We start from the raw sequence: 17,780 nt of genomic DNA on the forward strand, positions 1-17,780 counted from the left end.
GTATTTCTGAAGACTAATGAAAATCATCTTAAACAATGCTGAATTGATGACACAGCAGCGTATAATTAGGCAATTTGCACGTTTAATTTTTTTTATATTTATTATGCATATTTTAAAAAGTTTTTTTTTTAATATGTTATTGTGTAAGCCCACTTTGTTTACGTAAATATACGAAACCAAAGATTGCATCCTGTATTTAGGCCTACCAAATGCATATAAATAATTGGTTGGGGGGGGTGATATTATTGTATATCAGAAGCGTCACTTTTTTTTGTTTATTTCTTCTAATGAATAAAACTTACAGGCGTCTCGTTAGTGACGTCACGTACCCTTTCGCACCAAATCATCTAGTAGCGACCCTAGTCAATATATATGCTTGTTTTATTTATTTGGATGAATAAATGATCTACATAGGGAATGAGATATGATACATTCATTTGCCATCTACCTACAACGAATAGGTCTATACCAAAAAATAAAATCAAGCAGCTCCTGGAGATTAGTGGAAATATGTATGTTTATTATAGACAGGATTTTTTTTGGTAACGTTTCGATGGTTGTAGACCTATTTGTAAAATTTAAGTTTTAATATTCAATAATTTTGTTGTCGTGGATAGGTATTGGTTTGGTTTATTAGGAAATGATGCTTATTTATTGTTAAATTTGTTAAAGGCCTCTATCTGATTCTCTCTCTCTCTCTCTCTTACTCTCTCTCTTACTTTCTCGCTCTAGCCTGCAGTAGTTCTCATAATTACCCTCGACTGCAGATGCATTGGTTTAAATAATGCGTGATGTGTGACAATGACCAAGAAAGCTATGGATAGCGAAAGAACATGGGCCTCAGCCCTGGAAGAAAAACGGACAATGCGAAAAATGGCCAGCTCCTCTACCACCGAAGCAAAAGCCAACTTAACCTGCGCTATTTGTAGACGGGAGTGTCTCTCCAAAATAGGGCTCCACAGCAACAAGAGGAAGTGTGCTCTGAGATGAAACCATAGTCGTTCTACGACTGAAGGAGGCCAATGATGATGATAGTGTGTGAGAATACAGTATAGATGTGGGTAGACACTTGTTAGAAGGATGATATAATAATGCAATTAGAAGGGTGTATTATAAGTACATGAGGGCGGTACCGTAACCAAGTTTTTCATGTTTAATTTCTATAACCGATACTTTGAACGGTGTATTATATTTATAATATAAAGAGTTGCGAGACAGCAGCCTACCAAAGCACACTTAGCACAGACTTGGATCGATATGAAGAAAGGGGAATAAATCGATCAGCGATATCAAGGGCCTTAACCCCATGAATTATCCCGTTCATTCCCTTGCTTTTTCTTTTTTTTCCCAGCCACAACGTAGAGAATCCTTTGGTCTAGTTCTTGGTCGACAGTGGTACAAAAAGCACAATCGATTGACGTCACAGATCCCCGCGCATGTCAGCAGAGAAACTCCCTCTGAGAACGTGACCTTCACCCTGGTTTATTTTTTTTTAAATGCACAGCAAACGTGGCCAACCAGACGACAGGATGCCTACTCATTTCCACAACACTTTTTAAGGCGGAGCTATCCCAGCGTGTAACCAGGCCAGCATTAGTATATAACTATACATATTATCATTCGTCCTGTTTCTGTAGGTTAACCTTTTAGCTAGCAAAACAAAAAAACAATTTTCTGATAACTTAAACAAAATCCAATAACCAGTAAGATTGGAATTGACAGGACACAAATAATTAAAATAATACTACCGTAATGAATATAGCATCATCAGACGAAAAAGGAATATCTGTGATAATTATGTTCAGAAAAACAAAACAAAAATACAAAATTAAAATCTTTCGTTTTCATAAAGTTTTTTTAAATATAGAAACGGATAAAGGGGAAGCAACTAAGAACCGGCGCGGTGAAGAAAATAATCGATACATTTAAAACTGAAGTCTAGCTAAACCAAAAATAGCTCATTGATGAAGCCAGAAATAGCAAGTGCTGCTAAATCTGTCCAAGGCGATGTTATTTTTTATCTCGCGTCGTCTTCTAGTCACAATAATAGTAATAGGACGTGGCTATTTTAAGGTACATTCATCCAGATTTTTATTTTCCTCGAGATAAATGCTAAAATTACTACAGATCATATCCTTCTGAAGGCTATCTCGGGAGTCTATATTTTGAGTGTGGTCAACGAAAAATAGTCTACAGGAAAATAACATTTGGCCTGATTTGGCTTAGACCTTACTATCTTAAACTCACGTGGACGATCTGGAGTTATTTGTTTACTTTTGTTAATTTAGCTTTAAAATCGTGGTTTATAGGCCTATAAGATGGCCATTTTGGAAAGGAATGACTACCATATAAAGCAAACACACAATTTTCGGCTTCTTATGATTCTTTAATTGTATTTCAATAAACCCACAAAATACAATCACCATCTTTTTAAGTCAATATAATTGTCCGGCTTTATATCTTCTGACGTCACTTCCTTTCAACACACACGTTTGCACCATTCTACATTCGCAGGCTACCCGACACAATTTTAACATTGAATTATTTTTCAAGCACTCCACATCAGAGCCTTCGAGCTTCACGTGCCAGTGCGTTAAGCAGTAGTTTGGGATCGTATTGGCCTATCAATAGAAGATCAATTGTTGCATGTTGTCTTATTGCCACTAACATATTTAAGATATGCTCGCGCATCTTTAAAAAGCATAGACTTTCCTTCAAATGAGAAGAAATTCACGTTCTACGATGGGTTAATGTAGTCGTGAATATTCATTAGAGACTTAAACTCTGCCATGTCATTGATGTTGCTGTTATTGTTTTCCTGGCTGATTAAGGCAACCCTTCTATGCTCTAATATCACAAGGGAAGATTGTTCTACACTCTTTCGATAATATGGGTACAAAAATATGGATAGAATGTGTACACAAATGCTGAATCAGCTCGATGCAGATGGCCAATTCCTAGCTACGCCACTGGATCATCTTTAGCTCTGTTTTGCTTCGCTTTAAAGATTTTGGAAGTTCCTTCAGAATGGATGATTATTAAGTCTACATCCTAGTCAGGCCTTCAGGCGGACGGGGTTCGAACCTGGGACTATCGGGAAGACAGTCCAGATTGCATATCACACGATCAGACAGCCTTACACAGGTGATCTTTACACATTCAAATAATGTCGCATACTATTTAGATACCTTACAAACTTATTCATGTACAGCTATCGATCATTGATACGCTATCAGGTCTAAAGATAGGCTATTATAAGCACTATGTAAGTTATCCACTCTGAGGGGAACACATGCACTACATTTTCAGTAAGGGACACTAAATATATTTCTTATCTAACAGATTTAAAACTGGTACTTTCAAACAATGACGGGGATGCAGAAGCGTGCCTGAAAGGAGGGCGCTCACTGTGCATATCATTAGTGTTTCTTTGCACCTATCGAAAAAAAAACGAAACATAAATATTATAATGTATGCATTTGTATGTTACCGAACGATGAAGACTACAATATAGGCCTACTCTTGTAGTATACTAAAGGCCTGAAACCAGCATACTAAATAACTGTAATGTTTCAGTGGAAAGACACAACATTTTGAGGTTAAAAAATGGACTTCATCTATTTGTATTTATGGTGTGCACCCCCTTCCATTAGAATCTGGTTTTCATTTGATGTTTTAATTGAGTGTTTAAAAAAGGGGACACAAATTTGCATATGGTTATAAAAATATAAAAAATAAGCCAACACCAAAAAAAAGCTCGCTGGTTATGGAGTTGCCTCCATTTTGTGAACATTTCCATATTAATATGTGTGTAAAAAGAACTCGTGCGATACGCATGCGCTCTGAAAGCAATACTCTAACGTATACAATCAGCTTATTTAATGGTTTTTAGATTTACCTTTTATATTCTGAAATATAGGGAGTGGTAGAACGCTTGGCTTAAGAACCGAGGGTCCTGGGTTTGAATCCTGGTGAAGACTGGGAGTTTTAATTGCGGTATCTTTTGGGCGCCCCTGAGTCCACCCAGCTCGGGTTCCTGACATTAGTTGGGGAAAAGTAAAGGCGGTCGGTCGTTGTGCTGACCACATGACACCCTCGTTAACCACTGAAAAAAAAAAAGACCTTTACATCATCTGCCCTATAGAAACTTTTTTTTTTTTTACTTTCATTTGATGAAAAAAAAAAATAGACTGGTGCCATAGTAAGTAACCTTTCCACCCTACGCCTCTGACGACTATGTCATTAAAGATTATAGCTGACTTATAGGTTCATGATATGTCTTCTTGTTGGTTTAAAACTGACCTATATCTCCTGGTGTTATCCTTACAGGTAAAACCACTTTAGCAATGATTTGCTTAATCAAGAAACCCAATCCATGTAACGTAACACGATCTTCTTGCCAGAGGCTATATTTTTATTATACATAAGAGATTAAGCCATTTCAACGGATTCAAACTAGAGTTTTGTTTTAAGTCTCGAAAATAATAAAGTGCGTTGACAAACTTTTAACGCAAGATATATATATTATTATATAAGGGTTGGAACCTCTGCACTCTAGTCAGTTCCCTGTTTAGGAATGTGCGCACATGTTATCTCGGTTTCATCGGCACTACGTTATGCACTTTTGTCTTAGAATTACATTGTGTTTATCCCGCACTTTTATATGGATTTTTATACTCCGAGTGGCGGGCGTGGATTGAACGACAAACCATAGATGGGGGTTGTAAGGAGAAATGTCGGTTAGAAAGACACAGAGAGAGAGAGAGAGCAGATGAGAGAGAGACAACAGATGAGAGAGAGAGAGAGAGAAGTTAGAGAGAAAGAGAGAGAAAGCAGATAAGATATATATAGAGAGAGCCGGCGAGGGAGAGAGAAAGATCAGGTGAATGAGAAAAGGATAGAGAGAGAAAGAGAGAGAACAGACGAGAGAAAGAGAGCCGGTGAGAGAAAGAGAAAGGTCAGGTGAGTAAGAACAGGTGAGAGAGAAAAAAAAACAGGTGAGAGAGAAAAAAACAGTTGAGAGAGAAAAAACAGGTGAGAGAGAAAAAACAGGTGAGAGAGAAAAAAAACTGATGAGAGAGAAAAAAACAGTTGAGAGAGAAAAAAACAGTTGAGAGAGAAAAAAACAGTTGAGAGAGAAAAAAACAGTTGAGAGAGAAAAAAACAGATGAGAGAGAAAAAAACAGTTGAGAGAGAAAAAAACAGTTGAGAGAGAAAAAAACAGTTGAGAGAGAAAAAAACAGATGAGAGAGAAAAAAACAGTTGAGAGAGAAAAAACAGGTGAGAGAGAAAAAACAGGTGAGAGAGAAAAAAAACTGATGAGAGAGAAAAAACGGGTGAGAGAGAAAAAAACAGGTGAGAGAGAAAAAAACAGGTGAGAGAGAGAAAAAAACAGGTGAGAGAGAAAAACAGGTGAGAGAGAAAAAAAACAGGTGAGAGAGAAAAAAACAGGTGAGAGAGAGAAAAAAACAGGTGAGAGAGAAAAACAGGTGAGAGAGAAAAAACGGGTGAGAGAGAAAAAAAACAGGTGAGAGAGAAAAAAAAAACTGATGAGAGAGAAAAAAACAGGTGAGAGAGAAAAAACGGGTGAGAGAGAAAAAAAAACAGGTGAGAGAGAGAAAAAAACAGGTGAGAGAGAGAAAAAAACAGGTGAGAGAGAAAAACAGGTGAGAGAGAAAAAAAACAGGTGAGAGAGAAAAACAGGTGAGAGAGAAAAAAAAAACAGGTGAGAGAGAAAAAAAACAGGTGAGAGAGAAAAAAAACAGATGAGAGAGAAAAACAGGTGAGAGAGAAAAAAAACAGGTGAGAGAGAAAAAAAACAGGTGAGAGAAAAAAAAACAGGTGAGAGAGAAAAAAAACAGGTGAGAGAGAAAAAAAACAGGTGAGAGAGAAAAACAGGTGAGAGAGAAAAAAAACAGGTGAGAGAGAAAAACAGGTGAGAGAGAAAAAAACAGGTGAGAGAGAAAAAAAACAGGTGAGAGAAAAAAAACAGGTGAGAGAAAAAAAAAACAGGTGAGAGAGAAAAAAAACAGGTGAGAGAGAAAAACAGGTGAGAGAGAAAAAAAACAGGTGAGAGAGAAAAACAGGTGAGAGAGAAAAAAAAACAGGTGAGAGAGAAAAAAAACAGGTGAGAGAGAAAAACAGGTGAGAGAGGAAAAAAAACAGGTGAGAGAGAAAAAAAACAGGTGAGAGAAAAAAACAGGTGAGAGAGAAAAACAGGTGAGAGAGAAAAAAAACAGGTGAGAGAGAAAAAAAACAGGTGAGAGAGAAAAACAGGTGAGAGAGAAAAAAAACAGGTGAGAGAGAAAAACAGGTGAGAGAGAAAAAAAACAGGTGAGAGAGAAAAAAACAGGTGAGAGAGAAAAACAGGTGAGAGAGAAAAAAAAACAGGTGAGAAAGAAAAAAAACAGGTGAGAGAAAAAAAAACAGGTGAGAGAGAAAAACAGGTGAGAGAGAAAAAAAACAGGTGAGAGAGAAAAACAGGTGAGAGAGAAAAAAAAACAGGTGAGAGAGAGAAAAAAAAACAGGTGAGAGAGAAAAACAGGTGAGAGAGAAAAAAAACAGGTGAGAGAGAAAAAAAACAGGTGAGAGAGAAAAACAGGTGAGAGAGAAAAAAAACAGGTGAGAGAGAAAATTAGGTGAGAGAGAAAAAAAACAGTTGAGAGAGAAAAAAACAGTTGAGAGAGAAAAAAACAGATGAGAGAGAAAAAAACAGTTGAGAGAGAAAAATTAGGTGAGAGAGAAAAAAAACTGATGAGAGAGAAAAAACGGGTGAGAGAGAAAAAAACAGGTGAGAGAGAAAAAAACAGGTGAGAGAGAGAAAAAAACAGGTGAGAGAGAAAAACAGGTGAGAGAGAAAAAAAACAGGTGAGAGAGAAAAAAACAGGTGAGAGAGAGAAAAAAACAGGTGAGAGAGAAAAACAGGTGAGAGAGAAAAAACGGGTGAGAGAGAAAAAAAACAGGTGAGAGAGAAAAAAAAACTGATGAGAGAGAAAAAAACAGGTGAGAGAGAAAAAACGGGTGAGAGAGAAAAAAAAACAGGTGAGAGAGAGAAAAAAACAGGTGAGAGAGAGAAAAAAACAGGTGAGAGAGAAAAACAGGTGAGAGAGAAAAAAAACAGGTGAGAGAGAAAAACAGGTGAGAGAGAAAAAAAAACAGGTGAGAGAGAAAAAAAACAGGTGAGAGAGAAAAAAAACAGATGAGAGAGAAAAACAGGTGAGAGAGAAAAAAAACAGGTGAGAGAGAAAAAAAACAGGTGAGAGAAAAAAAACAGGTGAGAGAGAAAAAAAACAGGTGAGAGAGAAAAAAAACAGGTGAGAGAGAAAAACAGGTGAGAGAGAAAAAAAACAGGTGAGAGAGAAAAACAGGTGAGAGAGAAAAAAACAGGTGAGAGAGAAAAAAAACAGGTGAGAGAAAAAAAACAGGTGAGAGAAAAAAAACAGGTGAGAGAGAAAAAAACAGGTGAGAGAGAAAAACAGGTGAGAGAGAAAAAAAACAGGTGAGAGAGAAAAACAGGTGAGAGAGAAAAAAAACAGGTGAGAGAGAAAAAAAACAGGTGAGAGAGAAAAACAGGTGAGAGAGAAAAAAAAACAGGTGAGAGAGAAAAAAAACAGGTGAGAGAAAAAAACAGGTGAGAGAGAAAAACAGGTGAGAGAGAAAAAAAAACAGGTGAGAGAGAAAAAAAAACAGGTGAGAGAGAAAAAAACAGGTGAGAGAGAAAAACAGGTGAGAGAGAAAAAAAACAGGTGAGAGAGAAAAAAACAGGTGAGAGAGAAAAACAGGTGAGAGAGAAAAAAAAACAGGTGAGAAAGAAAAAAAACAGGTGAGAGAAAAAAAACAGGTGAGAGAGAAAAACAGGTGAGAGAGAAAAAAAACAGGTGAGAGAGAAAAACAGGTGAGAGAGAAAAAAAAACAGGTGAGAGAGAAAAAAAAACAGGTGAGAGAGAAAAACAGGTGAGAGAGAAAAAAAACAGGTGAGAGAGAAAAAAAACAGGTGAGAGAGAAAAACAGGTGAGAGAGAAAAAAAACAGGTGAGAGAGAAAATTAGGTGAGAGAGAAAAAAAACAGGTGAGAGAGAAAAAAAACAGGTGAGAGAGAAAAACAGGTGAGAGAGAAAAAAAAACAGGTGAGAGAGAAAAAAAACAGGTGAGAGAAAAAAAACAGGTGAGAGAGAAAAAAAACAGGTGAGAGAAAAAAAAACAGGTGAGAGAGAAAAAAAACAGGTGAGAGAGAAAAAACGGGTGAGAGAGAAAAAACTGGTGAGAGAGAAAAAAACAGTTGAGAGAGAAAGAAGGTGAGAAAAAGAAAGAGAGAGTATATGAAAGCTATATAGAAGTAGGCTTATAATGATAGAGAGAAGGCAGATGATAGCTTTGTAGAAGAAGCCAATAATATAGAGAGATCAAGGGTTAGAAGGCGGTAGAGAGAGAGAGAGAGAGAGAGAGAGATCACAAATATAATTGAAATGTAGGGAAGGGACAATTAAGACAATGCTTAATTAGGAAGTGACATTTTTTTAAAAAGCCTTCATCACACCACCAAAAAAAAAATCGTGACTTTTTCATTTTTACTTTTAAGATTAAATAAAAAAAAATAGACTATATTTAATAAGATACACTTTTTCCTTTCCAAACTTAAAAAAATGTAATAATATGTTATGCAGAAGATTCTACTGTTAAAATATGAGTTGTCTCTGTTAAGTGATGTGAAAAATACGGGGTCGGACAACGTGAAAATAGATCTGGCACGAAATGGAGTCTCTGAAAAGGAGAAGAAAACAACTGGGAAGTTCCTTATCGTTTGAAGCTTAAAATATATAACTGTGTATACAAATAGACGAAAATCGTTGAAAAAGTAGTTCCAGAAGAGATGGGGGTTGCTATAAAAACGGCTCGATTAGATCTAAAAGAAGAATTGTTTGTTGGCGCTTCTCGAACTATATTTGGAGAGTGTTTTCTAGGGCTTAACCAGCTCAGCCAATCATATCTCGAGAAATAATAAGAGTTCAGCGGTAAACTATAACGTCATTCTAAAAATAGCAAACCAATCAGAAAAAAGGAATGGTGGAACTCCTAAAAAAACAAAAAAAAAAAAACAGAAAATTCGCACACACTCCTAAAATTTTCTATAAAAAGGGTTTTCTATAAGCAACCAATGAATAGCGCAAAAATAATAAAGTAGGTCGCTGCTGACGTCTTTCGGAAAACACCCCTAAATTTAGGTGGCCCGGCGAAAAAAAAAATAATAATGCACCCTAACTGTAACCTGCACGCGCTCATCTGACGTCATCAAATTGCTTTTCAATGGAGGGGAACCAAATAATAATTATCTGCGCCTCTGCACAGAGCATCACGCTGGAAACAATGTTTAAAAAGACATTGGAAAATACCCACAGAACTACCCCAAACGACAACAAAACAAAAGGTCACTGCTATTTTTTGCAGCAGATAATATATTTAAAAGTGGAATCAATTGGAAAACACTCCCTCGGGATAGGGTGGAAGCTTACAATAAAGAAATAATTACCCATTTTTTTTTCCCGCCTCTTTGTCAAAGCCAAACATCGACTTCCTCAGAATGAAGACTGTGAGTAGGTTGTTGTTGAAGTTAAATTATGCCCCTTCGGTTCCGAACAAGGGGATTTATGTTGCAAAAGGTGTATATCGATAATCGATGTTAAGCAATTAAAAAAAAAAGTAAAACATGGTTTGACAAGCAATTAGATGCTTATAATAAGGCTATACGAATAACATGCATATATGTAACCCTGCCGGACAAGTAAAACAAAGGACGTTTTGAAGCTGCACGATGAAGGCCTCGTGGCCCAAACGTTCTTTGTTTTACTTGGTCCAGCAGGGTTACATATATGCATGTTTATCGTATTTTCTATACAGTCGTTTACCCCTGCAGCAGTAAATCTTTGGGGTTTTGAGTCTTATAATAAGGCTGTCAGTGGAATTTGTTAGTCGATGCTTATAATTAAGCTGCCAGTGGAATTTGATAAAGTTTAGGTTCCCTTTTCAGACCATGTGGTCTACAGTGCAGGTGATGTAAAGATCATCTGTTTCTGTGGCCTACGGTTAACAAGGCTGTCATGTGGTCAGCACAACGACCAACCGCCTTTACTTTTTTCCACAACTAACGTCAGGTACCCATTAGAGCTGGATGGACTCAGAGATGCCCAAAGATCCCGAAATTAAAACTCCCAGTCTTCACCAGGATTCGAGCCCGGGACCCTCGGTTCGGAAACCAAGCGATTTACCGCACCTCCTTCAGACACCGTGCCTCCTAAGTGGAATTCAATAGTCTAGGCTAATTATTAAGCTGCCAGTGGAATTTGCTAGTTTAGAAATTCATTGACCCTTCCTAAGAGCTCCATTTTCTCTAGTGGAAAATCTGGTACTGGTAACCGAAACAGCCCCCCCCCCCCAGCCTCCGTTAGTTATTAGTTTAGATCTTTTTCGAGATTAACTTTTGAACTAGCTCGAACACAACACAGGCCACTGAATACATAAAACGTATTTGTTATAGAGAATGGAAATCGTAGTACCAATCTGTGTGTAGTAACAGCTTGCCACTCTATGTGGTGCGGGAAATGCGAAATGGGTATTAGCTGTTACGTTGGGTTATTATCTCCGCCGCCTTTTCCCTGGATCTGCTATGCACTAGGTTGAATTGTTGTTTTCTTTTAATGGAATAATGGTCAAGGTAATAAGATCATGTTTTGAATTTTGCAAATAGTTAAATCCTTGTTCGTAATAACCGGCATTTCAAAATAATATCGTAAATTAGAAATAACCATCTTTCTTTGGCTTGTTTACAGGTTCGTTTTTTTTTCTCTACCTGATGCACTGTATGGTAAGAGGTAGCCTACTTTTGTTTTAAGCGGCCCCCAAAGGGAAAAGTTTGGTTAGTTTTGTGTAGTCTGTCTGTCCTTCTGTTTCGTCCTTATCTCAAAAACTAGAACGTAGGTATATTGAAAATGGAAAGTTTAGGCGCAACGGCTACTTTTCTATCTTTTGTTTTTATATATGTCAGCTTACATATTTCTTTTTTAAAAAAACACCATTTTTTTAAATTATTTAATATTATTAGTATAAAAAAGGATAGACTATATTAGGAAAGGGAGATAATTGTTTAGCATATTCGAATAACAGTTACGCACACCGTTTCATTTCACAGAATAAAATAACTAAAACATTGATGCCCAACTGCAGGCCATACCCCCGACTCTTTGCAATCTGGCCCCCATGAAATGCCTACAGAGCATGTATATCTTTTTATCTTAATCAAGGACTTGCTATTTGCTGACGACTGTGCCCTAAACGCCCGCTCTGAAAATTATCTGCAGAGCATTGTCAGTGAATTCTCAAGAGCATGCTCAGACTTTGGCCTTACCATTAACACAAAAAAGACAGAAGTCTTATATTTACCTGCTCCTGGGAAAGCCTACTCGGATCCAAGCATCAAGATAAATGGACATGATATAAACGCAGTGGACAGATTCACATTCAAATTAAGTAAAATGTCTTTGTCTCCTGGGGCTGAGAATGCTGATGCAAAGTATTTATTTAGGATGTTAGCTTTAGTTTCATTATCATTATGTGTTAAGTTATCTTCTCATTTTAATGGCGCTATGCTTGTTGTTTCCATTTTCTTAGACTTAATGTATGACCATAGTTTTTTTTTGTTATCTTTAGATATTACATTAATTATGTATTCACTCTGCAGCTGTCTGCTTACTTTTTTGGGTTAGGTGTTTAATTTTTTATATACTTTTTATAAACTCTTTCTGCCTTAGTTTCTTTAAATTTTCTATATAGGTTTTCCTTCTGTTTACAAAACTTCTTTAATCTATTATTAAACCAGCATTTATTTATTTTGCTAGATGTGTATTTAGTAGGTATATGATTTTCAATAATGTTTTCAATAAAGATGCAGAGGCTTATATTCAGTTAGACTCCATGATTTGTGTGTGTGTTTCTTGATTAAGACTGACATGTGTGTCCAAGGTTTCTATGTCCCCCATGCCTAAACATCACTGGTTTCGTAAAATATACTTCGTAGTAAACACAAGTCTCAACACAATCAAAGTAAGCCAGAAGATGGTTTTTACAAATACAGTTATAATTGCATCCATATATCAAATCATAATGTGGTTATCAGCACTGATTGTATAATACTTTAACACATTCTCTGTTTAAGTCAATCCATAAACAAATTATGACAAAACAATCAATTATGTAAAATAACAAAATATTCATTAAAAAATTTATTTACAATAAAATATCATGTCAAAAGATTAACATAATCTGTCCGTTCAACTGTTACATATATTTCATTAATATATTTTTAATAATTAATATTAGATGAAATGGCATCAATATTAAAACAACATACCTACTTTTGAAGTTTAAAACCCAAAATTATTTGATATTGTATTATCATAATTATAATAAACTAAAGTTTGGTTTGTTTGTAAAATGTTAAACATGTTTCGGATGTTCCTTCAGAGTTAAAGATAATTTACTTCCTCGTCCAAACCTTCCACAAGACGATGGGGGATGGAAGCAAACAGGGTATGAACCCAGGACCAACGACAAGCCAGAATGACAGTCCAGCGCACATACCGCACGACCAGGCAACCAAAGTTTACAGGACGTAGCAATGTTCACATTAAATTATGTCCATTCAAAGATCACGACACCATCACAGGAGATCAATAAACCAGAATAACGTGAACAAAATTTCATTTCATCACTTCAGCTTTTTCTTTGCTAAAAGAGAGATGGATACAAATACAAAGAGAAGAGAAATAGAACTGGTGCTTTTTGGTTCTGCTCACTTCCAAACTGGTACCCTAGATCTTTGTATCAATGTAGCATAGCCCAACCCCAATATCTTTTACATTTAAGTAGGAAACTTAAAACAGCTTTTCAACTCTTTAGTAATGTTCAAAACATTGAATACAAATATACATGAACAAAATTTCATAAATTTAGAACAGCATGTGCAACAGTATTTCTCAAACCTTAATGTGTGACACTCCTCCTTCGACTAAGTTAAGGTTTGTGCCCTCCCCCCAAATCATGGGATCTGAATGTACAATGAAAACTAACCCAATGAGATTGAGGTGGGACCCCAATGCCAAGTGTTTTCCTGCATTCTGGGCTGCAGAAATGCATTCCTTTGGTGCCTATTCATCCTAGTTTGTTTTTTTTACATACCTTGGTCAAATTTAGAATAAGATAGCACAGCTAATACTAAAAAGTTTAAAAAAGAGAGAGACATTTAATAATAATAATAACTTAATTTATAGAAAGCTGTTAACAAACATAATGTAGGCTCAAGGCGCTGTGATAACAGTACAAACATAAACACAAGATCTAAAATGACAAACTAGTCTAAAATAAGTTTTGAACAGATAGGTCTTTTAACTCTTTCTCTCCATAATTATTTTCCGTGATCCAACGGAATTATTCATTTTGCTCATTTATAGTTCACTACCCTGTTATGATAAAGCTTCAAAAATTTTTTAATCAAAACATATTTTATTTGGTATAGAATTAAATGGGAATGCATGCTCATTTTAAATAACACAAATTAATGCTTATAAAACCAAAAAATAACTTAATGTGGTCGAATCAACGATGGTATCATCAATCAGGAGAGAAAGAGTTAATATTCCTCTTCAATGTAGTGAAGCATGTTGTTTGAGGTATAGGTAGAACATATATGGCACACATACATTTGGAATGAGCGTGATTTGTTTTAAGATTATCTTAGTTTTAAGCAAGACATCTTGCCTGTTTAAGTCACACAAAAAGTCATCAGCACTATGATGTAAAACACTCATAGGAATTTGACCGTTCTAAAATTTGATGAATCGTGTTCATAAAGACTTATTAAAATTGAAAAAATAAAAGTCAATCATTTTGCAAACACTTCTCGCAAAAAAATACCAATTAAAAATTTAAACAATATAATTTTTAATGCAGTGATAATGAAGTCATTTTACTTATTCAAACACGGATTAGTATCTACAATTCAAATACAAAAGATGTTTTTGTAATTTTAAAATATAATTGAATGTCTTTGTGCCCCCTTCGACAAATTGACAACCCCTTCCACACACAGTTTGAGAAATATACCATACACAATTTTTTTTAATACACTTTTAAAAATATTAATTTAAATTTGTGAATCTTTAACCTAAAAAAAGGAAATAAGATGAAAGATAAATACATTTCTTTTAAAATGTTTTATGGAAGAAAAAATATTTTTATAATATAATTTTTTTCTACTTGAATAAATGACAAAAAGAGACAATTATACTTGATGATTGTGTTAAATTTCTTCTACAGATAAATGTTTCTAATGGTAGAGATAATAACAATGGCAATGTCTTCGATTCCGAAGATTAAGAATGACTGCGCAAACCTACATATTTTCCCGCATTTTGTGCAGACAAAGCTGTTGTCCGCTAGCAGTCTATTTAAGTTTTCTTTCTAACTTCTGCGAGATATATATAAACACAATATACACATATTTGTTTTGCAGGTTTGGAAAATTCCCTTTGAATGGAAGATTATTACATCCTATCTTAAACCCCCACAGGACAGCAGGGCAGAGTTTGAACATGGAATTATCGAGGCAACAGTCCAGTGTTCAACCACACAATCAGGCAACCAGTCAGCTAAATATTTTAAAGAAGATAGTAAGACAATGTTTTATTTTAAAACAAAGACAGATGAAATTAAAAAAAAAAGAATTCCTAATTACAAAATCACATAAAAGGATTTTCACTCACAACATATTATTGGTTCTATGCCATTTTGATGACTAAAAAAAAATCATGAAAATAAACAACAAATGATATTATACCAGTGTACTAGTGGTAAGATTTAACATTTGTGTTTAAAAAATTTTTAGTACCGATATAGATAAAAATTCTTAAAGACATTAAAGGAAAGAATGTATCTGATATTGCTCATCTAGCCTTCAAACATAAAAACATTGTCTCCAGTAATGACAATGAATGAATTCAAGGATTTTAGACTTTAAAAGATTTCAAATTATCAAATATTTAGTAACATTTCTTTAATTATTTTTTTTTTAACTCTTTTCTTAAATTTCTTAATCGGTAGATTTGTTTCATATAATATAATGGTGTTTTTTTCTTGCTACACATACACAAATAAAAACAAAATATTTTTTTTTTATACTGCACTATGAAATTGTAAGAAACATAACATTGGGTTTTAATTTAATAAAAAAAAAATTTCTAATAACTCTGCGTAAAAATTAAGTTTCAAGATCAAAAATAAATATAGATAAACAAATCAATGCAAACTTTTTTTCAGAATCCACTGGTTAGATTTCGTCCGAACTCTGCAATGACAAAGTCTTTTTTGATGCCAGGTGTTCTCAAGCAACACCATCCATTGTTCAGGTCAGCCAAATATACAACTTGGCATGAACAGAGGCAAAGATCACAGGTCACAAAGATTGTTCCTTCAAGAAATGATCTAATTACTAGGTATCATTTGGGCATTTCATTAGCTCATAAAAAACAACGGCTCATTTCCTGAGTCTGCAGTGTTTTCTGAAGATTCATCTTCTTGTTCTTCTTTTTTTACTAAAACGTTAGCCACATTGCCAGCTTGGACTGTAGCTGTTGCTGTAGCATGTGTTAGAAACAAATCTCTCAAAACACCCAATTCTTTATTCAGAATAGTCACTTTCTGTTCCAAGGCCTGATTTTCCTCTCGCAGACGAGCTACTTTTTCAATAGTGTCTTTGGCTTTTTGACGACTTGCCTCCCTACTTTTGCGAACAGCAACATTGTTCCGCTCTCTTCTTCGCTTATATTCATCACTGTTCTTCTCCAGCTTTTGACGTTTTGTTTTGCCGCCTTTTCCAGACTGAGAGTCAGCTTCTGACTCTGACTCATACGACTCATACGATTTCTTCGGAGGCATAATTGAGACAGTTCTGTGAAAGAAATATTTCTATATATTAATAAAAAAAAATAACATACAAGTAAAAATAAAACAGTAATTAAACAAAGAAAAAAACAAACTTGTAGCCATATAGTAAGATGATTAGATGACAAGTGAGCAAGTCTACTTGGAAGATGAGCTTTTGTTTTTTGATAGTTAGGGGTAGCAAAAGTTCATCTAGCTAAAATTAATACTAGTACTAATAAATTTGGTTCATGGCGCTTACAAATAACATATATAACTTTTCTGAAGGTGGGCAACAGGAGCATGTCAAATTTACTTTACCTTCAAAAAAGTCTTGATGGAAATTTACTCAAAAACTACCATATTTTCACACATATACCAAATACAAATGTTTCACCAAAGATGTTTATGGCATTCCGCCATGGGCATATGATGGTAAGAAAGTAAAGTAAAGTTCCCATTTCAGACCTTGTGGTCTATATGGCAGATGATGTAAAGGTCATCTGTTTCTGTGGCCCACGGTTAATGAGGGTGCCATGTGGCCAGTATAACGACCTACCGCCTTTACTTTTTCCCCCAACATATGTCAGGTAGCCTATAGAGCTGGGTGGACTCAAGGACACCGAAATTAAAAATTCCATTCTTCACTGTTCAGCCTCCTGGCACACGTTAGTAAGATTAAACTACAAATAGTGATGTTCTTGCTACTTTTATGCTCGTATGAAAGGGAAAGTGTAGTGGGACTTATTTTAATTCAACAGCTAGACTGGGTAAGGCCATATTCCAAAAGCAATCTTTTTTGATGAGTTGAAAGGTAGGTGGCATAACAAAGCCCCCCCCCCTTTTCCCCAAAATAAAATGCGTTAAAGATCAGCTTAGGTGCCAGCTGACATAGAAAAGATCAACTGGCAGCAGGCAGCTTCCAAATGAGACAGCTGAATGCTTCCTACAAAGGTCACGGGATACACATTTGAGACCAAACAATATCTACTGTTGAAGACAGATGTAAATGGCAAAAAGAAACTGAACCTCCCACCATCAGACAATGGTGATGTGATAAAAATTTGTATATGTAGATTACAGCTATGTCTGCATAACTATGTTAAATACTACATTCCTCCTTAATCTTATAGACTCAAAAGGTGTGTTCTAATACTCATTAATTAATATTAAGAGTAGAATAGAATGGGTTGCCTAAATCAGCCAGGAAAACCAACGACAGAGTTCAAGTCACTAATTAACAATGAAATGCTTAGGTCGTAATTATCTTCTCTTTTAAAGTAACGTCTGTAATTTAGTATAAGATATATATACTGAGCATAGATTTAAAAAAAAGAAAACAGAATCTAGATCTAGAATCTAGATCATATTAGATTTAATTAGATTATTATTTATTATATTATATAGTATAGATTTAGTATATAGATCTATAGTTACAATCTAGTAGATTCTACATCTAAAGACTCAGCCAGAGCCTAGGTCTTAGACTCTATTTATATCTATTCTAGGTCTAGATCTATATGATATATCAGTAGACTCTATTCTATATTATCACCGTCTGATGCAACATAAAATGACCATGGGCCATGGCATAAGTTCCATAATCATAAGTCAGGCATAATAATTAAAGTCATAACCTTTCTTCTGATCATCATTCTAGATCTAAAATAAATATAAAAAGATTCTGGTTTTACTATATTCAAGACCTATAGATTTAGATCTAATTTATTTTACAACATCAGATTCTATTAGATCTAGATCTATCATTTGGCGACTTTTGTCTCGGTAAACTATTGCGCAATCAAGATTGCGGAA

At 35.1% G+C, this 17,780-nt stretch overlaps 1 protein-coding gene across 1 annotated transcript; it reads right to left on the bottom strand.

The window, feature by feature from the left end:
* Positions 1–15,557: 15,557 nt before the first annotated feature.
* On the bottom strand, positions 15,558–15,980 carry LOC106073121 (CCAAT/enhancer-binding protein gamma-like). The gene has a single exon (XM_056034397.1). The coding sequence runs from the start codon at positions 15,978–15,980 to the stop codon at positions 15,558–15,560; it is 423 nt and encodes a 140-aa protein (XP_055890372.1).
* Positions 15,981–17,780: the final 1,800 nt, after the last annotated feature.

The sequence above is a fragment of the Biomphalaria glabrata genome, chromosome 7, assembly GCF_947242115.1.
Source record: "Biomphalaria glabrata chromosome 7, xgBioGlab47.1, whole genome shotgun sequence".
Taxonomy (NCBI): Eukaryota; Metazoa; Mollusca; class Gastropoda; family Planorbidae; genus Biomphalaria; species Biomphalaria glabrata.

What these genes read in the sequence shown, in the direction of transcription:
- LOC106073121 (XM_056034397.1), bottom strand. Translation starts at nt 15,980, where the DNA reads ATGCCTCCGAAGAAATCGTATGAGTCGTATGAGTCAGAGTCAGAAGCT.